General features: G+C 40.0%; 1 protein-coding gene across 19 annotated transcripts in view; it reads right to left on the bottom strand.

The window, feature by feature from the left end:
* Window positions 1-26,470, bottom strand: part of LOC134336822 (general transcription factor II-I repeat domain-containing protein 2-like) — a 66,695-nt gene extending 40,225 nt beyond the window's left edge. For 2 of the 19 annotated variants that reach the window (XM_063031326.1, XM_063031346.1), the window contains exons 1-9: window positions 25,370-26,238; window positions 23,513-23,607; window positions 20,684-20,775; window positions 18,493-19,361; window positions 16,930-17,033; window positions 12,922-13,060; window positions 12,632-12,683; window positions 6,267-6,316; window positions 2,870-2,941 (exon numbers count right to left, since the gene is read on the bottom strand). In XM_063031326.1, coding sequence (XP_062887396.1) covers window positions 2,870-2,941; window positions 6,267-6,316; window positions 12,632-12,683; window positions 12,922-13,060; window positions 16,930-17,033; window positions 18,493-19,042 — 967 coding nt within the window. In that variant the 5' untranslated portion in view covers window positions 19,043-19,361; window positions 20,684-20,775; window positions 23,513-23,607; window positions 25,370-26,238. The other 17 variants (XM_063031329.1, XM_063031333.1, XM_063031330.1 and 14 more) reach the window with 17 other exon arrangements.
* Between the last annotated feature and the right edge of the window lie 455 nt (window positions 26,471-26,925).

Below are 26,925 nucleotides of genomic sequence, written 5' to 3'. Positions count from 1 at the left end.
CCTCATTTATTTATTTATTTCCCCCCCTCTTTTTCCTCCCTCTGTCCCTCTCATTGTAACTCCTTGCCCATCCTCTGGGTTCCCCCCGCCCTTTCTCCCTAGGCCTCCCGTCCCATGATCCTTTCCCTTCTCCAGCCTCATATCCCTTTTGCCAATCACCTGTCCAGCTCTTAGCTCCATCCCTCCCCTTCCTGTCTTCTCCTATCATCTCGGATCTCCCCCTCCCCCTCTCAAATCTCTTACTAGCTTTTCTTTCAGTTAGTCCTGACGAAGGGTCTCGGCCCGAAACGTCAACTGTATCTCTTCCTATAGACGCTGCCTGGCCTGCTCCGTTCACCAGCATTTTTTAAGTGTGTTGCTCGAATATTGAAAGGTCCAGATACAGTAGATGTGGAGAGGATGTTTATAGTGAGCAAGTCTAGAGCCAGAAGGTACAGCCTCCGAGTGGAAGAGCATCCTTTTTCAAACAGAGATGAGGAGGAATTTCTTTAGCCAGAGGGTGGTGAATCTGTGGAATTCATTGCCATGGACGGCTGTGGGGGCAGTCATTGAGTATACTTAAACCAGATATTGGTAAATTCTTGATTAGTCAGGGCATCAAAGGTTACCAGGGAGAAGGCAGGAGAATGGAGTTAAGAGGGATAATAAATCAGCCATGACGGAATGGCAGAGCAAACTTAATGGACTGAGTGGCCTAATTCTGCTTGCATGTCTTATAGTTATAACAGTGGTATGCAGAAGATCATCCCTAAATACACAACATGTTGAACCTTGAAGTGAATAGACTACAGCAGCAGAAGACCATAAACATATACTCAATGGCTACTTTATTAGGTTCAGGCGGTATAGACAGGCCAAGTGAATGGGCAAGGAGTCTTCAGATTAAATATCCTGCAAAAAATTTGAAAGCATCTAATTTGATTTAAGTGGAGAAATTCACAAAGGTTAGTGTTCAGAAGGATCAGGGTATCCTCAAACAATCACTTAAAAGTTCACATGTTGATATACAAAGCAATCAGGATAGCAAAAGGCATGGTGGCCTTTATTACGAGAGAATTATCACGCAGAAATAATGTATTACGAATATTATAGATGCCCTGACAAGACTAAAACTGGAATACAGTAAATACGAGAAAAGTGCAGATGCTGGAAATCCGAAGCAACACAAAGTGCAGGAGAAACTCAGCAGGTCAGACAGCACCTGTGGAAAAGCGAAACAGTTGACATTTTGGGCCGAGAGCCTTCTTCAGGACTGACAGGGAAGGGGGAGGTGCCCAAATTAAACGGTGGAGGGAGGGGAAAGAGACTAGATGGAAGGTGATAGGTAATGCTAGGTGGGCAGGAAAGATCAAGGGCTGGAGAAGAAAGAATCTGATAGAAGAGGGGAGTGGATCAGAGGAGAAAGGGAAAGAGGAAGGGAACCAGGGGGAAGTAATAGGTAGGTGAGAAGTAGTAAAAGGTCAGAGAGGGGAACAGAGGAAGGAATATTGTGTCTAGGTCTAGTCTTCCTCAGCAGGGAAAGGTATTCAGTAAAACTCCCACTGTATCCAAATGTCCAGAAACCCCATATAATTCTACATCTGGCTCACTCAATAATCTGGGACACAAGGTCGGGGTTAGAATGAAAGCTACTTGAGTGTGAGCTGGGCACATATCCAGAGCTAACACTAGGAGTCATGGACATGGATTTGCAGGCAGAACACATGTATCTTTCAGCTAGGTCAGCAAGCATTAAAGGAAAAGCACTCAAATGTCTAGAAAAGTTGGTAATACAGCGCTACCCAGTTTCTGAGGTGCTACATTAGTAGTTTTGCATTACTTGTAAGAAGGAATGCAATAAAGATTAGAGATTCTTCAGAGGCTAGAGATCCAAAATGCTAGCGCCTCAGCAAGTCAGGCAGCATCTATGGAAAGGAATAAACACTCAATGTTTTGAGCTGAGACTCTTCATCAGGACTGGAAAGGAAGGGGAATCTGGGGAAAGGCGAAGGAGAAAAAATGGGAGGTGATAGGTGAAGCCAGGTGAGGGGAAAAGTGAATGGATAGGGAGAGAGTGATGAAGTGAGAAGCCTGGAGGCCATAGGTGGACGAGGTAAAGGGCTAAAGAAGAAGGAATCTGATAGGGGAGAAGAACGAACCATGGGATGAAAGGTTCTTTGACTTTTAGAAGGGTGAGATTGTTTAATGAGAGATTAAGCAGATCAAACCCAAATTCTAGCATTAAGAACAAAAAGTCACCTCAATAAAATTTAAATTTTAAAAAGCATGTAAGGAAAGATGCAGGAATAATGCTTTCCTTGGCCGAGTTGCCCAGAACCAAAGATTAGTTTCCAAATTAGGAGTTAGCCTTTTAGATTAAATACAAGAAATTTCTTGAGCCAGAGGGTAGTGAACCTTTGGAACACTCTACTCACGAGGACTGTGAAGGCTTACTCACCAAATGTATTTTATTTATGTTTCACCTTCCACTCTTTGAATTTGCGTTCACCCAGGCAAACAATATGCTTGTAACATATATGCATTCTAATCTTTTTATCCTGTATCTAACTTGTACCTCATTCCTATAATTCCTCTAACATTCTGCACCATAGCAATCTATACCTTTCTACTTTTATAAATCCCTTTATCTACATACTTACATACTCTTGAACTTCGTGTGAAGTATGTTGTTGAAAATTTGGAGTCACTTGAATTTATGAAACAGACCATGCCTGCCAAGTAGACTGTTCAAGTTTTTGAAATTGCAAGTTTTTAAATTGAAATGACTGATAATTTTCATCATTTTAATGAAATTGATTAAAACCGTGAAGAATCTTTTGAATCACATGCCAAATAACTGATCTTTTATGGAGCAAGACTTGCACATTACCTTGAACACTGTATTGATAATAATCAGGGTCTTCTGTTTCAACTTTGACTGGGACCGGATCAACTGATGTACCTGAAATACATTTAAGAATGAAAATTCTATTGCAAATCGGGAAAACTTCAAAGTAAAAGCAGAGACTGAAGATATTTTCTTACAATTCATTACTCTTAAAAGATCAACAATTAGCAAACTGCTTCAGATATCAGAATCAAAAGGAGGGAAGTGTCCTATTAATTATTCTCATGTGGTTCCTAAGAATGAGTGTAGTAGACATTTATCATAGCTAATCCCAATGGACTCTTTATCAGCAATCAATACATGCACTTATAGATGAAAAGCAATCACAATACAAGCTAAATGGGATCATTTATGGTCATTCTACCAGTTGTTTTGTACCCAGTCTTCAGATTAAAATATATTTGGCACATAACATTAATCTTGACTAGTAATCCATCACATTTAATAAGTACCATGTTTGATTCAATATTAGTTCTTTTTGCCCCTAAATCAAAGTGATAAGTGTACACCAATTACCCAGTGATGCAATCAATAATACAAATGTGTTAACAAGCAGTTTATTAACTCTGAGGGTAATTTTTAGAGCTCAAGAGTGCAATGTTTAAGTTACATGATTTTAATGGAATAGCAATTAAGTCTACTATCTAATGTAATGCATATTTAAATATACTTCATTGCTCTTGGAAGTTGGCCTACCGTAAACAGCTGTAGTTAAAAGGCCATTAACCTATTGCTATGAATACATTTGTTGAGACAGCTGGTAGCCAGGTACTCATTGTTTTCATTTTTTGCATTCTTTTCCATTTTGCTTTTTAGAAGTTAGGTTGAGAAATGCTCCAATCATTGGTTCTAGAAATGGAATTCATATTCTGATCATACAATATGTAAAAGACCACAAGCTTTTCCTTTATTGTCATAGAAAAGTACAACACAGAAATAGGCCCTTGAAATGCATTGATGATGATCTTTAATTTCTGCTTTAAATCACAAATTCACTCACTGTAACTCATAACTTCGATATTCATCAGATCTCCTAACCTCTACTTCACTTTAAGTCTGATAAAGTGCCAAAACTACACTCCCTCATTGAGGATGTTAAAGCAATGACTGACCATTTTAAGGGCTATGTTGGTATCACATCTTCATGAATTAGCAACAGTACTCAGATCAGTCAGCCCCCAAACTTTGCTGCCACTCAAAAAGATCACGATTGACCAAACTGTAATCTCATTTCAATGTTCCTGTCTATCCACACTATTGTATGACATTTTTGTATCAAGTAGCTATTTGCCTTTGCTTGACCAGTGACATTAATGGAAGATATGAATATCTTTGGGAAGATTTCCAAAGGTGAATTCTCATGTTCTATTGAGAGAGGAAAAAAAATAGGTTCATCCATTTTAAATGGGCAATTCATTTTTAAACACTGACTCCATTCTAGATCTCCTTTGAGCGGAGCTATCTTTTCTACAGTACTGCCACTGGTATACAACTTATTAATCTTTTCTCATAAGACAGCCCACCCATTTCAATTATAAATCCAGTAATCTCTGAACCTCTTCCAACACATTAACATCCTGATTAAATTAGGAGACCATAACTATCCCCGATCAATAAAGTTATTTCTTTAATTACTTTTATTACCTGTATATTAACCTTGTGAATTAAACACAAAAATACCATGTCAAAGTGTTATATCTTACGAACATTTAATTTCCAGAGTAACCATACACGCAGCACATTAGCAATAGTATTCTGGAAATCTTAGTATTTTCCGATCATCTATAACACTGGTTGTGTTGGCGCATGGCCAAGTGGTTAAGGCGTCGGTCTAGTGATCTGAAGGTCTCCAGTTCGAGCCTCAGCTGAGGCAGCGTGTTGTATCCTCGAGCAAGGCACTTAACCCCACATTACTCTGCGACAACACTGATGCCAAGCTGTATTGGCCCTAGTGCCCTTCCCTTGGACAACATTGGTGGCGTGGAGAGGGGAGACTTGCAGCATGGGCAACTGCTGGTCTTCCATACAACTTTGCCCAGGCCTGCACCCTGCAAACCTTCCAAGGTGCAAATCCATGGTCTCACGAGACTAACGGATGCCTATTATTAATTATTAATAACACTGGTTACTTAACAGAACTACAAAAAATTGATCAAAAATGATTTGATCAAAAAAGCCTTGTTGACTTCGCCCAATTACTTTGAATCTTTTAAGTGCCCTATAACCTCTTCAATAGTAACTTCTATTAAACTAGATGTCCTGTAGCTTCCTGCTCTGTCTTTCTTTCTCTTTGAATAATTGTTACTTCTCAATGGAATAGAAGTCTACAGGAGTTATAAGTGTTGAATAATTATCTGAAATTACCAAAAGCTGAAAAAGGAGAGTAACAGAGCAAATTGGAAATCACAGGAATACTATAGGTTTCTATAAGGCATTGGAAAACTGCATAGCAAGAACAAGCCCATATCAAGCTGAGAGAATAGAAGTTATGATGGGGAGTAAGGAAATGACATTGACCATTGTATGCCTTCACAGAAGAAAATGAAAATATCGTGGACATATGGGAGAAACAAGTCCCATAAGAATGAAGAACAATTAATATTTGTAAAGAGACAGCAAAGGAAAAATTAAATGGGACTAACTGCTGAAAGAACTTCCCAGATCTGATGGCAATACCTTGAGCTTTAAGAAGAGACTACAAGTATAATAAATGCACTGCTTTTTATCTTCCAACAACTCCTTAAATTTTAGACGTGAGCAACAGACCCCAAGTGTTCAAATTAGCAAATGTCCCTCTACCATTTAAGAGAGGGACAGACAATGAAGGTTAATTTTACTGACATAAAACAAAAAAAAATGGCCAAAATGCTCGGCAACTTAAACAACTGAATAAAGAAACATTCACAATTCATTTTGGAGACCTTCCTTTCTAAAAGGCAAAATATCTCTCTTCAGAGATACAGTCTCTCTTCAGAGATGCATTGTCTCTCTTCAGAGATGCAGCCTGAGCCTCTGAGCATTTCCAACATATTTTTTGTTACATTTCAGATATCCAGTGTCGCCAGACTTACAAAATCAATTACAATAATGATGACCCTAGAATTGGATGATGAGAAGATCAATTAAATTATGGTTACTCCTGTGCAGAAATAATTATACAATATGGACAACTGAACCCATACTCAATACCTTTACAATATTTTTGACCCTTTCAATGATAAAACTATTACTACATCATAAGTTTCCTAATTAATCTCATGCAAGTAGAAAACACAGAGCTTTACTAAGAACAACATAGATAAGGACTACAGATAATACATTAACATTCATATTTTTCTTTTAATGAAAAGCATATGTAATTTTAGAAAGTAACACTTACTCGGTTGGTTATCATCACATGGCTCAGTTTTCACCTTAACTGGAACAAAGCTACAAAATAGAACATTCAAATATATTGACTTTTGCCATGGTTTGTTACTCCTTTTCTGTAAGTACAGAAAATGTAAGTTATTTTCCACTTATCTCTCCTTGCATTTACAGGAAGACAACTCAGGTTTAACTTTATACCATGTTACAACTTTAAAAAGGATTGTACTTAGAATAAACTGTACAATATATTATGGTATAAGTGGCCACTTAGCCCAGCCTTAGTTCTTTTAAACAGCTACAGCACTGTGCAAAAGTCTTAGGCACATATTATATATAGCTCGGGTGCCTAAAACCTTTGAACTGTACTGTATTTGTCAACGTGGAGCAGAGAACGAGTTTGTACATCTGGCGGGAAATTTAGAATGGTAAGGGTGGAGCGCTGTGGGAGGCGTCTGGGGCAAGTGGCAGAGAAGGAGCACAAGGGGCAGGGTTTGGCATAGGTGCAGATACACCTAGCACTGAGACACCAGGCAAGGTTATTTGATACCAAACAATTGGTTTCTTGATAATTACAGTATGTCTCTCTGGTGCTTCCAGCTCTTTCCCCTCTCCCTTCCCTATTTCCCAACCATGATTCCCCTCTCCCTGCCCCCTTTCAGTCCACAATAGGGACAAATATCAGAATCAGGTTTATCATCATTCAAGTCATGAAATTTGTTTTGTTTGTGGCAGCAGTACCATGCAATACATAAAATTGTTACAGTACTAAGTACTCTATATATATCCTCCAACTCTAATACTTTTCCAAATAAGTTAACCTTCAAATCTAACTGAACTTGCTTTTACCTAGTGTTGAACTCCAGACTGTAATACTTCTTAGCATTAAAAACAACATAACTTAGGGTAACCTACTTTCCCACTGGCTTCTGACCATATGTTTGAAAGAATTCTAGTCCTTCCATTAGGCATCCGTTAGTCTCGTGAGACCATGGATTTGCGCCTTGGAAGGTTCCCAGGGCGCAGGGCTGGGCAAGGTTGAATGGAAGACCGGCAGTTGCCCATACTGCAAGTCTCCCCTCTCCATGCCACTGATGTTGTCCAAGGGAAGGGCACTAGGGCCGATACAGCTTGGCACCAGTGTCGTCGCAGAGCAATGTGTGGTTAAGTGCCTTGTTCAAGGACACAACACGCTGCCTCAGCTGAAGCTCAAACTAGCGACCTTCAGATCACTAGACTGATGCTTTAACCACTTGGCCACGCGCCAACACTTTCATTACTCCATTACTCTTATATTATACCTCTCTTTATACTGAAGCATACAAAAATCCCATGTCCTTGCCCCACATGTTGTTGCATAATAATTTGAGGTGTAAACTCAGTTTTTCCATCATCCAGCACCTGTGTCAGCCATAATATACCTCCATTCAAGAGACAAGCTATCTCTGTTGTGCCAGGAAGTGACAATTTTAGATCTATGATAGATGCACCTAAAACTGGTACATAACTGATGCAAGCTAATGCAGAAAGTATATTCATCACAGCAAGTCTGAAAAAGTCATACCACTTGAAGTGGCAGTTTCATGGCAGCGTAGCTGTCAGCGTGACACTATTACAGCTGAGGACGTTGCAGTTCGGAGTTCAATCCTGGCATCCTCTGTAAGGAGTCTCTGTACATCCTTCCCATGGACTATGTGGGTTTTCCCTCCCACAGTTTAAAAACGTACTGGGTAGGTTAACTGGTCATTGTAAATTGTCCTGTGATTAGATTAGGGTTAAATCAGAGTTGTCAGGGGTTGCTGGGCAGTGCAGCTCAAATGGCGGGAAGAGCTGTGTATCTCTGAATAAAATTCGCTCAACAGTCATTGACTAGTCCTTCCAGAACTAAGATGTTCTCCTTCAAGAAAGGGACTTCCCTTCCTCCACCATCAATGCTGCCCTCAACAGCATCTCTTCCATTTCACACACATCTGCTCTCACCCCATTCTTCCACCACCCCCTCCAGCGATAGGGTTCCTCTTGTCCTCGCCTACCATCCCACCAGTCTCCACTTCTAGCACATAATTCTCCATAACTTCCGTGACCTCCAGGGGGATCCCACCACCAAGCATATCTTTCCTTCCACCCCCCCCCAACTTGCTTTCCACAGGGATAACTCCCTGTGAGACGTCCTTGTCCATTCATCCCTCCCCACTGATCTCCCTCCTGCCACTTATCCTTGCAAGCGCAACAAGTGCTACACTTGCCCCTACACCTCTTCCCTCACTACCATTCAGGGCCCTAAACTTCCAGGTAAGACAACACTTCACCTGTGAGCCTGTTGGGGTCATCTGCTGTATCTGGTGCTCCTGGTGTGGCCTCCTGTATATCAGTGAGACTCGATATAGTTAGTGAGACCGTTTCTCTGAGTACCTACGCTCCGTCTGCCAGAAAAAGGAGGATATCCCAGTGGCCACCCATTTTAATTACACTTCCCATTCCAATATGACAGTCCATGGCCACCTCTACTGTCGCGATGAGGCCACACTCAGGTTGAGGGAGCAACACCTTATATTCCATCTGGGTAGCCTCCAACCTGATGGCATAAACATTGATTTCTTGAAATTCCGGTAATGCCGCCCCCCCCCCCCCCACACTTTACCATTTCCATTTCCATTTCCTTCTCTCACCTTATCTCCTTACCTGTCCATCACCTCCCTTTGGTGCTCCTCCCTCTTCCATGGCCTTCTGTCCTCTGCTATCAGATTCTCCCTTCTCCAGCCCTTCTCGTTCACCAATTGGCTTCCTAGCTCTTTACTTCACCCCTCCCCCTCTCCCGGTTTCACCTGTCACCTACCTCGTATTTTTCCTCCCCTCCCCCCACCTTCTTACTCTGGCTCCTCATCTTTTTTCTCCAGCTCTGATGAAGATGTCTCGGCCCAAAACGTCGACTCTACTCTTTTCCATTGATGCTGCCTGGCATGCTGAGTTCCTTCAACATTTTGTGTGTGTTGTTTGGATTTCCAGCATCTACAGGTTTTCTTATTTATGATTGACTAGTCTGAGCTCGTTTTGGAGATTTTCTAATTCAAAACAAAGCATGCAAGCAATTCTCAACAGTGGAGAGCCCGGGCTGTTAGGATTCTAACACAGGGAACTCCCGTAGAGATACTTTTCACTGTCATTACTAGTGAATGGCTGCAGAGAAATTAGCTCAGGAGTAGAAGATAACATCAACAAATGACAATTGCTTAATCAGTAGTACTAGCATGTTCCTTGTTAATCTTTTTGAGCAAAGGAAGAGGTTCAGGAGATGGAAATAACTTATTTTATTCCGAATAAATTAGAATCTTGAAGCACAAAGTTGGACATCAGAAAATAGTCATAGAAAGTACAGAACAGATACAGGCCCTTCGGCCCATCTCTTGACGAACCTACTCCCATCGACCTGCACCAGGTCCATCGCCTTCCATACCTCTACGATCCATTTGCCTATCCAAACTTGTCTTAAATGATGAAAACAACAGGAATTCTGCAGATGCTGGAAATTCAAGCAACACACATAAAAGTTGCTGGTGGAATACAGCAGGCCAGGCAGCATCTCTAGGAAGAGGTGCAGTCAACGTTTCAGGCCGAGACCCTTCGTCAGGACTAACTGAAGGAAGAGTCAGTTCAGTTAGTCCTGACGAAGGGTCTCAGCCTGAAACGTCGACTGCACCTCTTCCTAGAGATGCTGCCTGGCCTGCTTAAATGATGAAATTGAGTTCACATGTACCACTAGTGCTGGGAGCACATTCCAAACTCTCATGACCTTCTGAGTGAATAAGTTTCCCCTCATGTTCCCTTTAAACTTTTCACCCTTCACCCTTAACACATGATCTCTGGTTGTAGTCCCACCCAGCCTCAGTGGAAAATGTCTACTTGCATTTACCCTATCCATACCCCTCATAATTTTATATACCTCTTCTCAGTCTTCTACATTCCAAGGAATAAAGTCCTAACCTATTCAATCTTTCATTATAACACAAGTCCTCCAGACCCGGCAACATCTTCGTGACCTTTTCCTGTATCTTTCAACCTTATTTAAACCTTTCCAGTAGGTAGGTGACCAAAACTGTACACAATACCCCAAATTAGGCCTCACCAATATCTTATACAACTTCAACATACTGTGCTTGCAAACAATGCATCTCTGAAGTGAGCAGGGAATAATTATTTTACACTTTGGTGTTTCAAGGATGAATTAGTAATCTCACAGGATTCTGTACAGAAGTGATCAAGAGTAAACTGGTAAAAAAATACAAACAGATAATAGCTTCTCAGTAAAAAGAGAGGAGCAAAGTTAAGAACATAAGAACTAAGAGCAGGAGTAGGCCATCTGGCCTGTCAAGCCTGCTCCACCTTTCAATAAGATCATGGTTGATCTGGCCATGGATTCATCTCCAACTACCTGCCTTTTCCCCATAACCCTTAATTCCCCTATCACAGTCCAACACAGGCAGAGAAAGAACATTACCTGACACTGTAGGATTTAACTGAAGTTCCAGAGAGGCTGAGATAAGAGGTTATAAATAAGGACAACAAATATGACCAAAAAGTAATCATCTTCCCGTTTTCATGGCCGAAGTCACAATGTGGCAAAAGCAGTGGAAGAGTAAAGCTCTAAAAACAGTTAATGTAACTAACATCAATAAAGGAGCTACTTTGGAGCAGGAACCTCAAAACAATAAATTTCATGGCATATGTCAGTGATAACAAACTCATTCAGATAAACCTTCTTACTAAGAAAAATATTATGTTTAAAAGCAGACAAATCCCATGAATTTGGACATCCTATAACCAAGGGTTCTAAAAAAAAAGAGGTTTCTGCAGAAATTGTGATATACTGCTACTAATTTCCTAAAATTAACTAGATTCTGCAATATTCACAAAAGGCCAAAAAATGATTGTTACATAAAGTAAGGGCTCATGAAAAGTTTAAAATATTTTTCATTGATATTAGATTGGTTTAAGGGTAGAAATCAGTACAAGTAAAATTGGCACTTTCACATAGTGGATGTTTCAATGATTTGAAATCTATATTTTTGATGATGTAAATGTATCCGTAACTAGTCAATTTCGTGGACTCTGAGGAATGAGATTATGTGAAGAGGGTGCAGATCTGAGGGTAATGTGAAAACGTGAGGCCATTCATTTTGATATGGAATCTGGATATCCTTGAACATGGATGCACTTTAGGTTCAGCAATTCAGGTAGGCAAATACTGCACTGGCCCTTTGGCAATGTGAATTCAAAAGACTGGGAGACAGACTAAAAGTAAAGGAGAATAAAGAATGAAAAGGGTGGCACGATGGCCTTCAGCAATGCAAATTGAATCCTACCCTGCAGTGCAGTCCGTTCGTTTGCACATTCTTCCTACGACTGTGTTCCAGTTTTCTCCTGTATACCCACTGCCTACTGTAAATTACTTCTTGTGTAAGTGATTAGCAAAAGAATTGAAGGGAAGTTGCAGAACATCAAGTCAGTATAAAGTGCAGGGTAATGAGATGTGGTAGAAGAGAAGAATAGAATGGGATTCTCCTATTGGAAGCCAGCATGACCTGATTCGCTGTATGGCATCCTGTGTTGTAGTAAGTATAATAGCAAGCAAAGTAACCTGAATGGAAAGAAAAAAGAAATAGGCGTGAGAATGGAAAATTCCAGCAGATAAATCATAAATGGATCTGGTCAAGATGGTATGGAGCTGCAATGCCTGTCAAGGTTGGGGCTAGGACTCAGTTGCTTTATAGGTTCGTAGGGATGGTTTTGGGGATGTAGAGATTGAGGGTGAGTTAGAAGTTAGGGTCAGAAGCAGGTGGTGAGAGTCAAGGTTGGAGTGCTCCACAATTGAAGACAGGCAATCCTCAAGGGCCAGGTTGTAGGCACTGAGGATGAAGAGAGTGATTCCCGTGGTCAGTGGGCCCCACCAGGAATGACAATCGATGACCTTCCAGGTTGGTGAGACCCAAGGTCGAAGCTTCATATAGGCAGCAGACACAAGAGCGTATGACAACCAGAGGGAAAACCAGATGGACAAGATGGGCAAATACAGTCAGGGAGTTTAGAATAACAGATCAAGATCACATAACAAGAGGGCTCTACTAAAGCAATATAAAGAAAATTCTATTTTTTGTAACTTTCTGGAGAAATGGAAGAGTACCTTCAGAAGGAAATACCCACACATATAAAATAATTCCAAAAGAAATAACAAATCCACCTCCAAGTGAAAATAGAAATACTATCTTTTACACCTCCAAATGAGGCAATTAAATACAGACTATGGATTTATGCAGATTATACTGAATTTACAGATATATCATTAAAGTTTTAAGTACTGCAAGGACAGAAAAACCAACTTACCCTCCAGGAGGCATCTGTGTGTTCTCCTTCCTAGTTGGCTGTTTTGTTTCCACTATATGGAAAAATAGGAATGTTAATCTTCAAATGATTGGCTTGCTTAGACAACAATCCCTAGTTCAACATTCATGTGAAAGACATGCACAAAATACGGTACAAACAGGATTATTCAAACTGGAATAATTGCCAGAGAAAACTGAGGCCCCTAACGTTGTTATTAAACAATCTGTAAGTCCAAAGAAAGGTTTTCCAGCAACTTAATATCATCACTTGATTTTGTGCTTTCAACTTACAGTATTTCACAAAGTCAGTTTGAAAATCCTTTCGGTTTCCAATGAAAGATCTTCCTCGTTCAGTCCCCACCACAAATATATCTTTCTCATATACAGCAATACATGCCACTTCAGCTTTTGACTTTGCAATTTCCTGGCACTGAAGAGGAAACAAGCTGAACCAACTTTAAACAGAAAATATACAGAAATGCACATTAAAGAAAATGACTTTTGTTAAACATATATTTGGTGCTCAGATATCATATTGAGGAAAAACTTGTAGCTTCATACCTTATGATACTGGGTATCAAGTTTAAATTAATATCACTGAAATTATTAGAGGATGCCATAGGTAGAACAGGAGTAAAGTGCCATATCCAAAAACTCAACCAAATCCAAGGGCTAAACATATGTATAGGTCTCCCCAGTTAACAAAGGGGTTAGGCTCCTGAAGAACCTCTCATTATGCATAAACATTTCCTGCAGGAGCTACAGTACTACAGTAAACTCAACTTTCAAAGGGGTTGGGGTATGTTCAGATACTGTAGCTATCTTCTTACCGCATCACTATCCCCTCTGCCTTAAGCCTCATCCTATATATCACTCAATCTCCTGTTTTAAATCCTTTTACCAATCTTCTCCCTTGTTCCTTCTACTTTTTCTTTGCCTGCTCTATTGAACAAACAACCTTACAAGATATCTCTAGGTTAAGAACACAGGGCTTATTGACAACCTTACATACAGATGAGCTTCCATAATATGAAATTCCGAAGTCCGATGTATGTACAGAACATATATCCCTATATGGTATATATGTACATCATACTTCGGAATTTAATAATATTAGTTTCCACTGTCTCTTCACTTTTATGATCTCTCTTCCTTAACAGTCTTATATGCCTTTGATGCCATTCATTGCAATAAAGCAGAGGCATGGCTACTAGAGTGCATTTTTTTTAATATACACATTGTCCAACTTATGGAAATCCGTGAAAATGGAACCTGTTCATTGCCTGGGGACAGCTGAACGGGTCCCATTCCAGTTCCAACAAACCATCTAACTATATTTCTCCAGAGATGTTACCCAATATTTTCTGTTTTTAATTTTAATTCAGACCATATTTTGTTTTTACTTCACAAAATTCAGTACGATCTTTGTAACCACTTCCAATAATAAGAAGCACAAGGCACAGTAAACTTGTGCGATGCAAGTTCACCTCCAATTCTTGAACAACTGGGGAAAACAGGATATTGTCCATATTTAATATAAGTCACACAATTCAGAATATTTTCTTTCAAAGGTGAGACAATAGGTAGTAGAGGGAAGTTGTTTTGGATGTGCACAGATAACCAAAAACTGATGCACAGGTGGTAGTTTCACAAAGTATCTGGAATACAAATTAAATTTGATAAGTTCAAAACTTGGGTCAGAATCCATTCACAGCAATGTTCAGATCTGGGCAATAAATAAGAAAATATATAATGGCCTTGAAAGAGAGCATAAGCACCTTAAGCCACCTGGTGAATTCGAGATTAAATTCATCTATTAACCAATTTTGAAATTTACCAAATACAGAGAACTATTTTCTCAGACAGGGAAATCTAGAAGGAAACATCATTGTTTTAAAATTAAAGCAAGGTCACTACAAATCGCATTGTACAAATAGGCCACTGTTGCTGTTTATCCTTCTTTCTAGAAATTGGCTTTCTTAAGGAGTGTTATTGAAACACAGGATGTGCAAACAAACAAGTTAAACTACCTGTCTATTTTACCCAGATCTTCAAATTGCCTAGTCTTTCATGCGAGAATCTTCAGACAGTAGAATGTTTCCACCTGTTCAATTTAGTTTTCATAATTGCAAGCATCTCAAAGCACACTGTAATCTAACTGGAAACATGCCAATGTTTAATTAATCTCTATAGATGCCTAATTAGCAATTTCTATTACTAATTTTACTACAAATTCTACAAATACGTATGAAATAAAAATATAATAAATGGTGATCTAAACAGGAATCTGTACCTCAACAGTCCTTCAGTTTTGTGAACCCCAAAACAGTACTCAGTATTCCATCTGTAATCTTAGTTTTAAACAAGTCAAAATGTGATACTTCATCAAGCAACACACATAAAAATTGCTGGTGAACGCAGCAAGCCAGGCAGCATCTACAGCAGCAATTACCTTTATATTAGCAAGATGTTTCAAATACAAAACATTCAGTTAACCCTCAACTTAATAAGATCCCACTACAGCACAACCTAATAAACTTCCACTATGGCACGTGGCAGCATTTCCCAGTATATTATCTCCAGCATAGGATGTAGACAAAAGGCAGGTAATAATAGGCCAGTTAGCTTAATGTCTGCAGTGAGAAAAATGCTTGAAGTGATCATTAAGGAAGAAGTAGTGAGACATCTGGATAGACGTGGCTCCATCAGGCAGACACAGTAGGGATTCACAAAGGGCAAGTTCTATCTGGAATTCTTTGACAATATAATGAGCACAGTGGATAAAGGGGAAGCAGGTTGATGCTGTATACTTGGATTTTAAGAAAGCATTTGATAAGGTGCTGCATAAAAGACTGGATAAGTATGCACTGTGTTGGGGGTAACATATTAGCATGAAGAGAGGGTTAGCTAACTAATAGAAGGCAGAGAGTTCTGATAAATGGGTATTTTTCTGGTTAATAGTCAGTGGTGAGCAGAGTGCTCAGTGCTAGGTTTGCAACTGTTCACTATATACACTAATGATTTGGAAGAGGGGACCAAGTGTAGTGCAGCCAAGTTTGTTGATAACACTAAACTGAGTGTAAAAGCAAACTGTGCAGAGGATCTGCAGAGAGATATAGATAGGTTAAGTGAGTGGGCAAGTGTCTGGTAGATGGAATACACATTGGTATATGTGAGGTCATCCACTTTGAAAGGAAAAGTGCAAAATCAGATTATTAGTTAAATGGTGAGACTGCAGCATGTTGTGCACAAGGGCTCAGAAGTGCTTGTGTGTGAATTGCAGAAAGCTGGTTTGCAAGTGCAACAAGTTACCAAGAATGCTAATGGAAGGTTGGCCTTCATTACTTGAGGGATTAATTTAACAGTAGGAAGGTTATGCTGCCATTGTACAGGATACTGATGAGGTTGCACCAGGAGTACTGCATGCAGTTCTAGTCTCCTTACTTGAGGAAGAATGTACTGGCTTTGGAGGTGGTGCAGAGGAGGTTCATCAGGTTGACTTTTGAGGGAATTAGCTTGTTGGATACAATAGGGTCTTTTAAAAGACTCTTGGATAGGTACATGGAGCTTAGAAAAATAGAGGGCTATGGGTAATCCTAGATAATTTCTAAAGTAAGTACATCTTCGACACAGCATTGTGGCCCAAAGGGCCTGTACTCTGCTGTAGGTTTTCTATGTTTCTATTAGAAGAGAATGAGTTGCCTGGACCTATACTTGCTGGAATTTGGAAGAATGAGAGGGAATTTTATAGAAACATAAAATTGTGAAAAGGATAGATAGAGCTAGCAAAGCTGTTCCCACTGGTAGGCGAGACTAAAACTAGGGGACATAGCCTCAAAATTTGGGGAACAGATTTAGGATGGAGATGAGGAGAATCTGCTTTTCCCAGAGAGGACTGAATCTGTGGAATTCTCTGTGCAGGGAAGCAGCAGAGGCTACATCATCAAATATATTTAAGACACACATTGATTTTTGTACAGCAGGGGAATTAAGGGTATGGAGAAAAGACAGGTAGGTGGGGCCAAGTCCATGGCCAGATCAGTCATGATCTTATTAAAAGACAGAGCAGACCTGATAGCCAGATGGCCTTCTCCTGTTCCTATTTCTTGTGTTCTTATTCCAGGAGCCCTAGGAACCTCCATTTTGTCCAGTCTCCAAATATGCTTGTTTTTTTTAAAAAACAACAACGATGCAAGTGAGTTTTATTACCTATCCCCAAGACTCCCAACTCCATGGAGCCACCAGCTTCCATACACTTAAAATTAGCTCAAGTGGTAACTTAGTAAATTAACTATTTACCATCGACTCCAGTGCTGATATAAGGAACCTTACTGCCAGAAGATTTTTGGCACCAGAGGGTTCTTCATTTATAACTGGTGTAGTTGCAACTTGTGCCATATTTCCTGAAGGCAAGAGAGAGCCAAGAGCAAAGAGAAAGATTATAAGAAGACACAGAAAGTCTCTGCACCAAATGTGAAAACCACAAAAAATTGCAAAGTAATTCCAATTTTTCAATTATCAATTACTTAATCTCTTTGGTTGCTTTCTTTACTAATTTTCAAAATCTGTTCCTAACCAGTTAATTATATTAAACCATGAAAAATGTCAATATTGTATTAACTTCAACATAAAATTTAAAATGAAATACAATGGATTCCGGTTAATTGGGGTATCAGTTAATTGGGGCAGCCAATTATTTCGGGCAACTGTTAAAGAACAAATACTAATTGAAAAAAAATAGCCGGGATTGCCTTCAGTTAGCCTTCATTTATTTGGGAAACTATGCCACTTAATTGGGGCAGGATACTGAAGCACCTTCCATTACTCCAAAAGACTGAGGTTTGGTAAAATACTGAAAGGCTTTTATTTGCTGTACAATACGACCTCCACAGTGATTGTCTGCCCCCGGACTGAGGGGGAGGGGCAAGGCAAACCCTTTATACAGGACTCTGTGGGAGGAGCCACAGGGGCAGTCAGCAGAGAGGTGTGTCCAGACAGGTAACCGAGTTACAACATATATACATGGTTTACAACAGATACCATTGCCAAACATTTTCCAACTAGTGTCAGTCGCATGCACTGCATGGTCATTGGACAATGCACCATGCTTAAGAGTAAACAATGTTTAAACAGTGTTACTTTTGTGTGTTTGGGTTCATAAAGCTGTGATTTTTGTCACTGATAGGTGGTGAGAAATAAGCAGTAAGACAATTCTGAACCGTACTGCTCACTGCTGTTTCGTGCATTCAGTTTTGGAGATGACAGTAATGGCCGGGAACGAAAATGAAACATTTTACTTCTTCAACAAGTTAGGAACTATGAAGAATTTGAAGATATCGCCAATCATCTGGAATATTACAATGAAAATAACGATTTGGAGGATGCAATCATCAACAGCATTGCATAAAGGCAGTCCATTACCTACACAAAGTTTTACCTACACTGACTTTGTTAATTTACACTCAAAAGAAAATGGCACAGATTAATTCCTCCAGTGATAAGTATTAGGAACTAATACAGCTTTATGGTACTGTTATAGTATTAGTAGTGTTCTAATTTGTTCTGTATTTCATTTAAATACATAATTTGTTACTCAGTTTATCTTTTCAATACCTTTTTAACTATTTCAATGAAACTTCATCTAATTGGGTAGCTGCTTAACTGGGCCAAAACGTACTGGTCCCGATGTGTCCCAATTAACCGGAATCCACTGTACAGTCATCCCTCGGTAACTGCGGGGGATTGGTTCCAGGACCCCCCCGCAGATGCTCAAGTCCCTTATATAAAATGGCGTAATATTTGCATATAACCTACGCACATCCTCCCGTATATTTTAAATCATCTCTAGATTACTTATAATACCTAATACTTGCTCTGGAACGTAGCCTTTCTTTTTGAGTTTCTTGAGATCTTCTGGGAACGCTGATGCCGATTTTCCTGTGAGCTTTAAGTTCTTGAGGCTGTAGCGCTTTACATAGCTAGCCAGCCATCCCTTACTAGCCTTAAACTCCTTCCTCTCGCTCTCCTCAACCCCCTCACAGTAGTGCTCATAGAGGCTAAGTGCTTTTTCACGAATAGTTTTGCCATCAACAGGGATATGCTTCTGTGACATGTCCTCTAGCCACACACTTAATGCTTTCTCAGTCTTTGCAAGCACTTTATCACGAACCAGAGAGACCATTTTTGCCGTTGTAGGGGTAACACTAACACTTCCACGAATTTCAGCTTCTTTCTGCTTTATTGTGCGAATGCTTGATTCGTTCTTACCAACCTTACGGCCCACTTCAGAGAGCGACATGCCACTTTTCAAAAGATCTAAGATTTTTATTTTCTCGGCAAGAGATAGCACTTTACGCTCCCTCTTAGCCTTTGAGGAATTGCTTTGACCACTTAATTGCTTTTTAGGAGCCATTTTTTTTCACAGAAACAAAGGGTGCACAACACAAGTAGCGAACGAACGAGACGCGAGGCGAACAATGCTCAAACAACAAGTGCTAGAGAGAGACTGAGAATCTGTGAAATGGCGGGAGGCTACAGCTCGGTATGCCTACACATCACTTCATTCGCGTGGATTCAACGTAGTGCTCGGCAAGTTCAAGTTTTACTGTTTGGAACTTCCTGGAATTTTTTCCCGAATATTTTTGATCCGTGGTTGGCTGAATCCGCGGATGCAGAACCCGTGAACAGGGAAGGCCAACTGTACTGAAAGTGCTCAGCAAGACAAACTGCATCTGTGGAGAGAGAAAGAGAGTTACTGCATCACAATGACCTTTAAGTATTTTGCTTGCTTTTGCCAACCTGCAGCCTACTGATAAATCTATACAGAAGAAAGGACATGCAACTGGGTAATCTATCGTCAATGTTGTTAACATTTGTGCTAGGTCTATATTTGTACAATCAATTAGTTATGCATTCTTAATGTCATCTTTTATTTTTGCAAAGGCAATTTATTCAGGAAGGTTGCTCTCAAAATGTATTTCCTTCCAAATTCCAGGCTAGTGAGGCATATTTGCTTTGCACATAAATAATACGAAATAAATTAATACCTCAGAGATGATTTTCCACTACCCAGAGATTATTAAACAAATATTTCTTGCAGCATGGTTGTGTGTGCAACTAGCCATGAAGTCACTGGCTTCCAGTTCACTGATATATTCAAATATAGGATCACTCATATAACTTGTTGACCACACTCAGTAGCTTTCAAGTGAACTACAGCTCCCAGAAACCTGTCCGTGACACTCAATGTTTATTTCTCTCATTCACAAATATTCAAAAGCACCCAGGAGTTATTGAAAAAAATAATTAAAATATCATGCTAAAATCAAACACCAAAGAAGGTAGTTAAATAAATTTTAACTACTTGAAAACCTGGAGCAGTATGGTAGCATAATGGTTACCACAACGCTTTACAGTTTCAGTGACCCAGTTTCAATCCTCACAGCTGCAGATTCAGCTGGTGGATTTCTCTGTCCAAGGTCTGTGAAATTTGTCCCATTAGACTGCACAGAAAATCTGCAGCTACAGTATGAGGAAGCTAGTAGCAACTGTCACAGACTATGATTTCTGGAGAAAGAAGATCCACACTAAGCAGAATCACCAAGATGTACCAAAGTACTAGGTTGACAGATCCACTCTCTGTACATGTAGACCCAGTCAGCCAGACACCCAGCAATTCCAATGAAAAGCATTGCAGAGAGGAGCCTTTAATGTAAACCACTGCCAGGTGAGAATATCAAATTTGAATGATGTGAATACTAATCATAGCTCATTTAGCCTGGCAATAGGAACACTAATTATTGAAAATATTGGAAATTAAATTATGCTCCAGACATTCAATCCTATTGGCATATTTAAGTTTCACAGCTATAATAAAGATAGCAGAAGCTTTGGAACTAGAGAAACCAAGAAAAAAGGAAAATTAAAGGAGAGATACATTGATTAAAATAGTCACTTCATCAAGGCCCCACTAGAGGCCCAACCTGTGGCTCTGACATCAATGCTATGAAGTGCTTTGAGAGATTGGTTATGGCACACATCAGCGAAAGCCTACCGGTCAACCTCGACGCTTTGCAATTCGCCTACCGGAGCAACAGGTCAACGGCAGATGCCATCTTTCTGGCCCTACATTCCTCCTTAGAACACCTGGAGAATAAAGACACACATGTAAGGCTCCTTTTCATTGACTACAGCTCTGCCTTTAATACCATCAATCCAAATAAACTGATTCCTAAGCTCCGGAACCTGAGCCTTAGCACTCAGATCTGCAGCTGGATCTTCAACTTCCTCACAGATCCTGTAAAAGGAGGAGACAAGCTCTCCTCTACAATCACTCTGAGCACCGGTGCCCCACAAGGCTGTGTACTCAGCCCCCTACTGTACTCACTGTACACCCATGATTGTGTAGCCAAGTTTCCATCAAGCTCAATATATAAGTTTGCTGATGACACCACAATTGTAGGCTGTATCTCGGGAAATGATGAGTTTGAGTACAGAGAGGAAATTAAGAACCTGGTGGCATGGTGCAAAAACAATAACCTATCCCTCAACGTCAGCAAGACGAAGGAATTGGTTGTTGACTTCAGAAGGAGTAGCGGACCACACGGCCCCATTTACATCGGTGGTACGCAAGTGGACCAGGTCAAAAGCTTCAAGTTCCTCAGGGTCAATATCACAAATGACCTGACTTGGTCCAACCAAGCACAGTGCACTGCCAAGAAGGCCCACCAGCACCTTTACTTCCTGAGAAGACTAAAGAAATTTGGCCTGTCTCCTAAAACCCTCTCTAATTTTTATAGATGCACCGTAGAAAGCATTCTTCTAGGGTGCATCACAACCTGGTACGGAAGTTGTCCTGTCCAAGACCGGAAGAAGCTGCAGAGATCGTGAACATAGCCCAGCAAATCACACAAACCAATCTTCCGTCCTTGGACTCATTTTACACCACATGCTGTCGAAGCACTGCTGCCAGGATAATCAAGGACATGACCCACCCAGCCTACACACTTTTTGTCCCTCTTCCCGCCGGGAGAAGGCTCAGGAGCTTGAAGACTCGTATGGCCAGATTTAGGTACAGCTTCTTTCCAACTGTGATAAGACGGCTGAACGGATCTTGATCCGGATCTGGGCCCTACCCTCCAAATAGCCGGACCTGCCTTTTTGTTTTTTTTTTGCACTACCCTACTTTCCCTTTTCTATTTTGTATTTATGATTTATAATTTAAAATTTTAATATTTACTATCGATTTATACTCCAGGGAGCATAAAGCGCAGATATCAAAAATCACTGTGATGATTGTACGCTCTAGTATCAATTGTTTGGCAACAATAAAGTAAAGGATACATCAATAGCAGTCAGGACAGATTACAGTTCTGAAATCATCAAACTCATTATACAACGAGTCCGTAGAAGAACAATACTAACAATACGAACAAGCCCAATGTTCTCTGAACTCACTCCATCATTTCACATAATAATGTCTGAACCTGTGCCTCAAGTCCAGCTTTCCACCCAGTCCCTGTATTTTATGATGTCTTTGACATCTAGTATTCCATCTCAGCTTTGAACTTACCCAACTAGCGAATAAGCAAAGTCCTTGTAGTAGAGTTCTGAAGATTTCAGGCCTCTGCACAAGGTAATTTCTATTCTCAATCCTATATAACGCATTCTTAAACTAAGTCCTCAGCTCTAGAATTAGCAGCTTGAGAATGTACCAAAGCAGTATCATAGCCTTGTATATCTTAAGACTCTCTTATTTGTCCAAACTACACCAAGTGCAAGCTAATCTTACTCAACTTCCCTCTCACTGGACACACTTTCTTACAATTAGTCAATCAAGTAATTTAAAGTTTCTTTTATTCAAAACTACATAAGCTACACCAAAGCTGTTTCACTACTAACTTCTGTATTCCAAACCCTTTGTGATAAAGGTCAACTTATCAGTTACTTTAATTGCTTCCTCTACCTTCAATATTTTACCTTCCCTTAACAAACAATAGGATTTCTTCTACATTAACATTCAGCACATTCTTGTGATTTGAAGATCTTTCCTGCCAAAGTTCATTACTTCATATTTCCTAAGTAAATTTCATTTGCTACCTCATGTGCCCTTCCAATTGCTTAAATCTATCTATACTACTGGGCCAATTTTACAACCCCTCTCCCTCTCATTTTCAACATAACTTGCTCTTCTGTGCAGATTTACCAGTCAAACTTTGATGAAAAGGCAGAATGTATTGTATCAAAGTTATTAATCTAAATTAATATGGACTCAATACTGATCACTGTTACCCTGTTAATAATCTGTCTACCTGAAAAATGACACATTTATTCTTATTCTGTCGTAGTCTTCTATAAATGTAATATATTATTTTATATGAGGTTTTACTTTTTGCAAGAAATGTTTGCATTGTACTCTATCAAAATGCATTTTGAAAAAAATTGAGTAATATTCCATTTATTAGTTTCCCATTATCCAACCTTTAAACTGGGGGTTCCTAACCATTTTTATGCCATGGCTCCCTACCATTAACCAAGGGTTCCGTCGACCCCAGGCTGGGAAACTGCGCTTTAAACTTGTACTTGGAAGTACACAAAGTTTGTCAATTATGACCTCCCTTTAAAAAAAAAGCTAATTTCATGTAATATGAAGGGCCCTGATGCCACCCTTAATGCTGGACCACAGTATTTTGCTGTCAAGGTATTAGGTCAACTGATCTACATTTCCTAATCCCCCCACCACCACCCAATTTCTCTTCTAAGAGTGTGACATTTTCCGCTTTTTAAATCAATCACAACTGCTCTACAGAACTTAGATTTTTACTATTTCTGCCTATAATTCTGGCTTCAGAGATGGCAGTTATCGAGTCCAAGGGATACGTACTATTTCAATCGTTCAGTTTCGCCAGAACATTAATTACTGAGTCCCTCCGTCATTAGCTCCTCAATTTGCTTCCTTGTCTATCACAGTTGGGTATTCTGTAGTGAAAATACAGTACATACAAATTACTTAACAATTTCCCTCCAATCCCACCCACCCATTATAACTTTTCCCATTGTCTCTATGGTGATCATATTTAATTGTGCTGCTCTTTAAGTATCTCTGGGTGATTTATTCCATCTTCTCCCTATGGTAATACTCAGCAATGCATAACAACTCTAAGACCTTTTCAATCCTTAGATTTATTACTTTTGTCAACATTGTAAGACTATCCCCCTGCTGAACTTTTTGAATTGAATTACCATCAGATTACTTGTGTTATGGATTTTTTAATAGAATGTACTTACATCACTGCCAGAAATGCAGGCTGGTATGCCTTCACACTGTATGCATACTTGCGTGGGTACGAGTCAGCCAGACTGCACCTATTGCACCTATGTCTGTGCTCATTTACATGTGAGCATTCAGGATTCTTCTCCTTACAAAATTCCTGGAGTAGTCTTGTCACAGCAAATGCTGGTTTTCCAGAGGGACAAGCAGTCAACAACATTAGCCCAAACCCAGGCACCCATCCGGTTATATCAACAGCCAAGTGAGGGACCACTATCTGCAACAACTCTGCAGTGATAGATAATGACTGCTGAACTGAATTGCATAGTTGTTCCATCAATGATGGCTAAACCTCAGTAGTATGCCATATTCATAAATGATCATCCTACTGGCCTTCATCCAAAATATGCAATGAAGCAATGCACTTGACATTTGCTAAACAAATGCTTCTCTACCACCCCGCCTCCACAGTACAACATTACCACCTAACAATAAAAGGTTTACAGACTGCAGTCTACATTACGGTAATCAATAAGAACAAAGCAGCATATATCTATTACATTGTGGCAGAAGACTTTAATCAGGCTAGTTTGAAGAAACCTCTACCTAACTTCCAATACATCACCTGCAATGCAGGAGGATGCAATGCATTCGACCAATTCTATACCACCATCATGAATACCCACTACTGCATCCCTCACCTGCCTTTGATTAATCTGACCACCTGGTTGTGTTTCTTCTGACTGTGTATACACAAGAGACTGGAGAGCATGATACTGGTGAAGAGAACAAGTAGAATAGCACATTGGTAGTACTTTTTGACAGTGATTACAAATTCATATTCTAGTTATAGTCTTAATAAAGTATGACTATGACTAGAATATGAATTTGTAATCACTGTCAAAAAGTACTACCAATGTGCTGTCCTGCCCATGCAAGGATCTCGAGTACAGAAGTACCAAACATTAGAAAGTGGTGATGCCAAGGAACATTGTTATGTCTGCAGATTGCAGTACAATTAAAGTATTTTACACTTTCCAAAACAGTATCTAAAGATCTAACATGTTTCATAGTCTAAATAGTATCACTTTTATTAAAGAGGTAAGAAAATTCTACCCTAAACGTCAGCTATCCCTTTGCTTCTACAGATGAAGGTTCAACCAGCTGAGTTTGTCCAGCAATTTGTTTTCAGCTCCATATGACATCTACAGTCTCGTGTCATTTTTTGCAAATATATTACTCAACAACCGTCTTTATAACCAATTAATGCACTTTATATATTGTCACCATTGATTCTTAAAAATATTAATCTACAATGTATGGGTTCAATATTACCAATAGACTAAATTAATTACTGTTAAATTCGGATATAGTGCACTAATTGTCCAGTACTTGCAGAACAATTAACAAAATTATAAACAACCAAATGCAAAAAAAATTAATATGCATGTAAAATTTTGATCACATTACCACGAATCGTTCTTCCATTTTTTGTCAACCAGTTTTTTGCCTTTCAGCCTAATTGACGTCCTGCCCCCTACATACTGATTGGTTACATCGGAATTCCGAGCTAGCCACCGCATTATCTATTGGACAAACCAGCTGTCGGTCAATCAAGGAACCACGCATAATACTGGAGGAACACAGCGGGTCAGGCAACAACTACGGAAATGAATAAATAATCGATATTTCGGGCCTTCAGGATATTGGTTTAAAGCCTTACAACTTACTACCACATAATGCAAACGCTGGACTTGCTGAGTTCCTCCAGCATTTTTCTATGCGCAAAATTGCTTGCGTTTATGACCTATTGATTCTCGTATCCTGCCGCCAAACGATCGGAAGTATTCCGGTATAAAACCAATACTGGAAGGAAGTAATTCAAACGCATCCTATCCACCTCTAAAAAAATTTGCCCGAGCCTCATTTGCGCCGGGGAAGCCCGTCGAGCCAAGTTATTTTCGGTGGCAGGGATGTAATGACGGGACGGAGAGGGAGGGGAGCCGTGTATCCCTCCGCCTGCTGCAGTACAGCCGCGAGTCGCACAGCCACACGGTGCGGAGACGCGCGTCCGTCCATCTGCTCCATGCAAACAGGCGTCCGCTCAAACCTTCCGTGTGACCTACTACATTCTGTACCGTACGCACATGCAACGGAGCGAGCGGGGATGGTTTGATTCCCCCGCCATCACCAGGCCGACAGGTTGGTGAAGAAAGCTCACAACCGATCACAGGAACGCGCGCGCGCACTCCTACAAATTCCCCTCAGCCGCCAGTGGAAAAGGCTAAGAGAAAAAATAAATAAATAATAGACTGGGTGGTATTATCAGTCACGGGGTCATATTACCTCAACTACTAGATAAAATTCGTGTTTTAAAACAAACACAAAAAAAACAGAAGTCGACCTAGAGCTCAGCTGACGGCACCTAGTCCTGATGAAGGGTCTCGCACTGGAACGTCAGCTGTTTATTCCCCTCCATAGATGCTGCCTGACTTGCTGAATTTCGCCAGTATTTTGCGTCTGCACTTGGATCCCTGTCTCCATTACCTCCGCCCTATGCGAAGCTGGAACGGACGCCAGCGGCTGCCGGTGCATGCCGGGATATGTAGTCCAATCTTGGCTCATTCTGTGCTTTCAACCACATTGCCCTCCTACCACAATGCCTTGAATGCCATGTGGAAACAACTTGGCAGTTAGTATTTGATTGAAAAAAATAAGAAAGTTTCGGCAACATCAGAATCGGGTTTATTATCACCGGCATGTGACGTAAAATTTGTTAACTTAGCAGCAGCAGTTCGATGCGATACATAATCTAGCAGAGAGAGTAATAATAAATTAAATAAAACATAATAAATAAACAAGTAAATCAATTATGTATATTGAATAGATTTTTTTTAATGTGCAAAACAGAAATACTGTATATTAAAAAAAATGCGAGGTAGTGTCCAAAGCTTCAATGTCCATTTAGGAATCGGATAACAGAGGGGAAGAAGCTGTTCCTGAATCACTGAGTATGTGCCTTCAGG

Source organism: Mobula hypostoma, chromosome 23, assembly GCF_963921235.1.
Source record: "Mobula hypostoma chromosome 23, sMobHyp1.1, whole genome shotgun sequence".
Classification (NCBI taxonomy): Eukaryota; Metazoa; Chordata; class Chondrichthyes; order Myliobatiformes; family Myliobatidae; genus Mobula; species Mobula hypostoma.
The sequence above is the reverse complement of the archived record's forward strand: the minus strand, read 5'-3'. Positions and strand labels throughout refer to the sequence as shown.